The 7,224-nt window shown below is 35.4% G+C and overlaps 1 protein-coding gene across 1 annotated transcript; it reads left to right on the forward strand.

The window, feature by feature from the left end:
- The first annotated feature begins 5,524 nt into the window (after positions 1 to 5,524).
- LOC126672827 (uncharacterized) lies at positions 5,525 to 6,768 on the forward strand. Its single transcript, XM_050366778.1, has 2 exons — positions 5,525 to 5,868; positions 5,922 to 6,768. The coding sequence occupies exons 1-2, from the start codon at positions 5,525 to 5,527 to the stop codon at positions 6,766 to 6,768; spliced, it is 1,191 nt and encodes a 396-aa protein (XP_050222735.1).
- The last annotated feature ends 456 nt before the right edge of the window (positions 6,769 to 7,224 follow it).

Genomic DNA, 7,224 nt, shown 5'->3' on the forward strand with positions numbered 1-7,224 from the left:
GTTCAAGCTTTGAGTGTATTATAATTCTTTTATTTGGTTGAGCTCTAATTTGCTAGCTAATTAACTAGGGATTGTAAATTAATTAACTTAATCAAAGAAGGATCTAACTAATAGATTTTGTATTAAATGTTTCTTCTTATTTTAGCCAAATGTGCTCACACACGCATGGCTGCGTTGGTCCCCATCTCTTTTTATACGCTTTTCATCTTTTTGGAACCCTTTCTTTTATTTTAAATATTTTTGCCATGTTTTTTTTAAAATATTATATATTTTTAAAAAATCATTTAAAAACTATATTCAAATATTTGATGATAGCTGCACTACCACTAACATTGCCCATAAGAAGGCTCTCTATATAAAGTGGGGATATGATGACATCAATCTCACACTATCATGACGTTGCATTTTGCCCTAACGTAGAGATGCTAATAACTTGTTCACATTTTCAAGTTTTTACGACATATAATGATGAGTGCTGTTTTTCAATTATTTCCTTCAAAATTTTAGTACAAAAAAAAAAGACATTCATTCTTTGCTTACCATATCATTTACCGTTTGTTAACAATCAAAAATGGGAGATGAAAATAAATGAAAAATGCATATATATATATATATATATATATATATATATATATATATATATATATATATATATATATATATATATATATATATATATATATATATATATATATATATATATATTTGGAATCTTGCACCAAACATGTATCGTTGAATTGAGTTCCTCCACTGTAATTTATACGTATCAAATCTTTATATTTTTAATTTTATAGATATTATGTCTCACTGTCTCAACAAATGTCAACGATTGTCAAGTCAAACCGAAAAAAATCGATTGAAAAACTTACTTTCAGTAAAAGTGCAGGGACGCAACTTTGAAAAATATAAACAAATGAATAGAAAATTTATTGCTGTCGCACCGACGGCGCATTGGGTAAATATACTATGGAGGAATTTAATGTCTATAAAATTTAAAGTATAGGGAATGAATGTTTGCAAATAAAAGTGGAGGGATCTAATTTAAAAAATATGATAATAGAGGGACTTAAGTATATATTTTACCAAATTAAATTTTTGAATACATTATTATAAATATTTTTGTTTGTTTTCTTGAAATGAAATGATACATGCATCTAGCTATATAGTCACCTTTGCTAATATAGTATTAGCTATCTAGTGGATATGTTAATTGCATGAGATGCATGAGCCACGGTCTATATTATTAAGAATAATAATGTAAATGCAATCATACTTAATTATGTATACCACTTGATATTGGCTCATTTTAATGAGAATGATAATTTACTTTAAGGCACGTCTTAATTAGTGATTATTTAATATCATTTTATACACATTACTCTTTAGATTTGCTATATATAGAAATAGTGCAGAATCTAGACCCTAATTTGAATTAGGGATTGAACTCTTTTGAGACTCATCAATTAGGAGGATGGCGTTACCCTCTGGCGACTACCTTCGCCTGAACCCTAACAGCTCCAGGAATCCACCATCAGCAACAGTTCAGCAGGCCAGAACTAGCCCAGATCATCACTCAGCACCATCTAAATTCCTTTACTTCGAAAACTACCCGGAACAATGGTTTTATTCGGATTTACAAAGGGCTTTTGCAAAATACCACGTTCGAGGAAGAGTTACTATTGCTCGGAAGAAGAATCGATCAAATAGACGCTTTGGATTTCTTCATCTTGATCCAGAACAAGATATTCGAGATTCTCTTTATCGATTGAACAATGTTTACATTGGTTCAATGAGAATTAGGGCTTTCATCTCTAAGTTCCCAAACCCTAAACCTAATCTCATGCAACGCCCGAAACCTGTCACTACCTCCACGCAATCCGTTCATTCAAGAAATCATGAGTTCCTACCATCCTTGAGAGATTCGCGATCCTACGCCCAGGTGGTGAACAAGACTCCGATTGTTTATGGACCAATGATGATTCGAAGCCGTCCTTGTTCATGTATTGTTACTGTGACGATGCTGCCAAACCTTTTTAAGGTTGCTTCTTATCTTCAAAATCATGGTGTCCTTTATGAATCATTCTCTTTACTTGGTGGAAAATTTGTATTATTAAATTTTTTCAACGAGGAGGATAATGTTCAATTTGGCAAGCTGTTTCCGAAGTTGAAAGATTTCTTCTCCATCATTAAGCCATGGGAGGGGGACTTTAATTCCGAGGAGAGATTTACTTGGATTAATATCTCAGGGGTGCCATTGATAGCATGGGAAGAAAGGTTCTTCAACTTTATTGGACAACAGGTCGGCGACGTAGCATCAGCTCATCCGTTTTTAGCTTCCAAAGATCGTATGGATTCAGGATCCGTTCTCATCTCAACAAACTCAGGCCGTATTGATTGTATTTTAACAATTTCAATCAATAAGAAGCTTTTTAACATTCATGTGAAGGAATCTGACTTACCTGTCTTGTGGGATAATACACTTGAAGAATGCTCATCATCAGATTCAGAATCGGAGGGACTGCCAAACATCTCCTACACAGATAATTCAACCAGCAAACAGCCTACTATCGCCATTAATTCAGAAAACATTGAAGTCAGCAACCCCCATCAGCTCATTACAACAAACAGTACAGCTACACAACAAAACCACATCAGTTCAGCTGCTCAAGATTGTCCAGCTGACAGCTCTGAAGTTAATTCAATCAACTCTCAAGCTACCTTTGCAAATCCAGACTCCTTTTTCATTACGCAGCGCAAGAAGATCAAACATATTACACCAACAGGAGCCCTTCAATCCTGTTCTCAGAGATCAGTTTCTGTCGAAACAGATGGTGTTATTCAAGAATGCAATTCGCAGCTTAAATCGGAGGCAAAAAAAACATGGGAGATAGGCATGCGATTGGGTCTATTCTCAGCTGAAAATCAAGACGAAATTCTTCGGCTTTTGGTACAAGCCTTGGACAAGGAGGTACCTGCAATCTGATTTTTCAGACTGAACTCTTGGTTTTTACATTTTAATGATTAGTCAATTAAATTGTATGGCATGGAATTGTCGAGGAGGTTTAACTTTTTCAAGGAAACAGCGTATTATTAGATCATTTGTGTCTAAAAATCAACTTTCTATTCTTGGGTTGATCGAGACTAAGAAGGAAATGCTGGATGATTTTCTAATTAGTCGTCTGTGGCCTTTTAACGATTACAAGTATTGCTTTTCTCCTTCACTAGGAGCATCAGGTGGCTTAGTTTGTATTTGGGATGCGTCTGCTCTCACTCCAACTCGTATAATCACTCATCCTCGGTGGATTTGTATTGATTTTGAGCTTTCTTCAATCCAAATCACATTTATCTTGGTTTATGGTTGTTCTAATGCTTTTGACAGATCTTCTCTATGGTCAGATATTTTGCCAGAATTACAACGAGATAGAGCATATATCATAATGGGCGACTTTAATGAAATATTGCATCCGGAAGAAAGGCTGAACTTTGTAGGCTACACATCAGGAATGCGTGATTTTCTGGAGTTCATTCAGAGCTCAAACTTGGCAGAAATTGAATTACATGGGCGCTATTTTACTTGGCAGAACACCAACTCGAGATCGAAGATTGATCGCTGCTTCACTTCACCTTCTCTTTTCACTATCTGGCCGAACTTAACTTTGCAAGCACTTCCGAGAAGCTTTTCAGACCATGTCCCTCTCTTATTCAAGTCGGACTTGGTTATAGATTGGGGTCCGAAACCTTTTAAATCTATAAACGCTTGGTGGAATGATCCATCTTTCTTTTCTCTCTTAAGCGATTCTTGGTCGGATATTTCAGCTAAATTTCCAGATGCCAACTTAGTGGTCAAGCTTAGAGAGCTTCGCAGTATCATCAAAGTTTGGAATAAAAAATCTTTCGGCAACTTGAACACCAAACTTGAAACGATTCAGGCAGAAATTCAAGTCTTAGAGGCCGATATGGATAGAGGGGCGGTTGCAGATACAGTTTCGGAAAAATGGGCAGGTCTTCATGCAGATTTTTCTTTGGTTTCGAAACAATTGGAATCACTTTGGCGGCAGAAATCAAGAATCAATTGGAATTTAAATGGAGATAAAAATACAAAATTTTTTCACACTATAGCTTCTGTCCACTCTCGTAGCAACTTGATAACAGAGATTATGGTTGATAACCATTCTTATTCTTCTCCAGACGATATCAGGCCTAATATCCAGATTTTCTACAAACAATTGTACAAACCGAATTCTCCTGCTGTCTTTTCCATTGAGCATCTGCCGATTAATTGTCTTACAAATGACCAAGCAGCTGATTTGGTCAGCATGTTTACGGATGAAGAAATATTTGGTGCTTTATCGGGTATTGATGAAAATAAGGCTCCGGGTCCAGACGGTTTTAATTTCTTCTTTTACAAGAGGGCATGGAGTATTATCAAACATGACTTTCTGAGCTTATTTTTTCAATTTTACCATACTGGATTCTTTCCGCCAGGGTTAAATACAGCTTTCTTAGTTCTCATTCCAAAGTTCAAAGGTGCTTCTGATATCAAGGATTTTCGGCCAATCAGTCTTATCAATGGCGTCTTCAAACTTCTCTCAAAAGTTTTGGCAAACAGGTTATCTCCTCTTCTTCCTTTAATTATTTCGGAAAACCAATTCGGTTTTATTAAAGGAAGAAATATCCATGATTGCCACATGATTGCTTCTGAGTTAATCCACTTAATCAATAAAAGGAAAGATCAAGTTTTTCTTATTAAGCTTGATTTTAAGAAAACTTTTGATACTATTTCATGGGATTTCATTTTGAAAATGTTATCTAAGATTAATTTTGACAAAAAGTGGATTGAATGGATAGCTTCCTTCTTTGACTCATCTCAGTTGTCAGTTTTGATAAATGGTAGTCCTTCTAAGAATTTTAATATGGGCCGAGGGGTTCGACAGGGAGATCTGATATCTCCAATGTTATTTGTTATGGCAGTCGAAGGCTTAAAAGCCATCTTTTCGCAGGCTACTAATTTGGGGATGATTGATGGCATACATGTTGATGGCTATGTGGATCCGATATCTATTCTGCAATTCACAGATGATACTTTGCTTTTTTTGCCGAATGACCTTGATATGGTTAGAAACCTTTTGCGTATTTTGCATTGTTTTGAATTGATTTCAGGTCTAAAGATCAACTTTCAGAAATCGTCAATAATAGGTTTGAATGTGGATGGTGCCTCATTAGCTGTAGCTTCTGAAATTTTTAGCTGCAAGATCGAATCTCTACCTATTATTTACCTGGGTTTACCCTTGTCTTCAAAGATGGTGAGAGCTAATCAGTGGATCCAATTGTCAGTAACTTCTCATCCCAATTAGCGGCTTGGAAAGGCAGCTTGCTTTCTCCTGCAGGAAGACTTACATTGATCAAATCTGTTCTCTATAGTCTTCCTGTTTATTTCTTATGCTCTTTATCGATACCGCAATCAGTGGTCACAACTCTTGAACGTTGTATGAGATGATTTTTGTGGAATGGCTCAGATAAGCGCATGGGTTTTAGCAAAGTTCCTTGGTCTGATGTTTGCTTACCTCTCCAGCAAGGAGGTTTAAACATATCTCCGTTGCGAATCAAAAATCAATCCCTTCTCCTTAAATGGATTTGGAAGTTGAGAACGGGCAGAAAAACTACTCTTTGGTTTACAGTTATTTCATGCAGTACGGGTATCTCGGATTGGAGAAATCTTAATTCGATAAACACAACAAAGCTATCTCAGTTATGGCGTGGGATTCATTCTGTTTGTGTTAAAAATGTTGAGGTCTGGAATATTTTTAACAATGGCATTGCTTCACACTTGGGTAATGGCAAAGAATATGTTTTTGGCATGATTCATGGGTTGGAAACTGTTCTTTGTCCTCAAGATTTCCTAGTCTTTTTACTCTTGCAAGGAATAAAACCATATCTGTTAAAGATGCTTATGATGACTCTAATCAGAACTTCAGTTTCAGATGGAATCGCAGACTGCGAATTGGAGAACAGCAGCTGCTCGCTCTTCTCCAAGAACAGGTGCAATGCAATCTGCCAATAGCTGATCAAGAAGACTATTTCTCTTGGAATAACAAAGATAAATTCACTCCATCAGGATTTAATTTGTTATTACAAGCTGCTCCATTGTATTCTTCGCCTGATTATGATCTGCGTAATGCTTCGGACTTAGATTATGAAAGCAGATTGCATTCTGCAACTGTTCATGTCTCTGCTACTCTTCAAGCCGACAAGGATTATTCTTTTTTCTGGAGATTCAAGCTCCCTCCTCGCATCCTTTTCTTCCTGTGGCTGTTAGCAAGAGATAGACTATCTTCTAATCAGGTTCTTGTGATCAGAGGTATCCTTCCTTTGGCAAAAATTGGTTGCTCATTTTGCTCTTGTGATGAAACCAACGTCCACATTATGATACATTGTCGTTATGCTTGGTTAATTTGGAATAATTTGCTGCGTATGTGCAATATTCAATTGGTAATGCCTCCTACTTTAATAGAGTTCTTTCATTTTTGGAGTTCACTTTCCTTGAACAGATACCGACATCTATGGCAAACGATTTGGTTTTTTTGCGTTTGGGATATTTGGAAAGCTAGAAATAAAAGGGTATTCAACAATGAGTTTGTAGAGGTGAATTCTCTGATATTTGGAGCAATTTGCAAAGCGGTGGAATTTTACAAGGACAATAATCATGGTTTTGTCTATTCGGGAAATGATGTATATCGAAATTTACTTTTCTTTTGTAATTTTGATTAACTTTCTTTGCCTTTTTTTAAGGCTTTTGCCAATCACGCATTTGTGATTGTGCTAATTTATCTATCATTTACCCAAAAAAAAATTTGAATTAGGACACATTTTAATTAAAAAGAACAAACTGCGAAAAATATGCACTGTTATATTTTTTTTAATTCAGGGTAGGGCATTTTTATAAAATAAATGAATAAATTAAATTATTTTAAAGGCAATTTTTAGAAAAAAATTTAGGACAGGGCTCAGGCACAGTCTAACGTCCCTGCCCTAACTTCATCTCTGTTATATTTGGATATATTTTAAAAAAATCAGAATTTTTTTGACATTTGATATTGCATGGCCTTTTTTTTAAATTCATATATAAGCTCTGTTTGGTTGAGCTGATAGTTGAAAGACTACGTGTTTCATAAAATTTAATTAGTTATTGTTGTTTATATGTAAAATGACCTTAAAGAGTATATT

Source organism: Mercurialis annua, linkage group LG3, assembly GCF_937616625.2.
Source record: "Mercurialis annua linkage group LG3, ddMerAnnu1.2, whole genome shotgun sequence".
Taxonomy (NCBI): domain Eukaryota; kingdom Viridiplantae; phylum Streptophyta; class Magnoliopsida; order Malpighiales; family Euphorbiaceae; genus Mercurialis; species Mercurialis annua.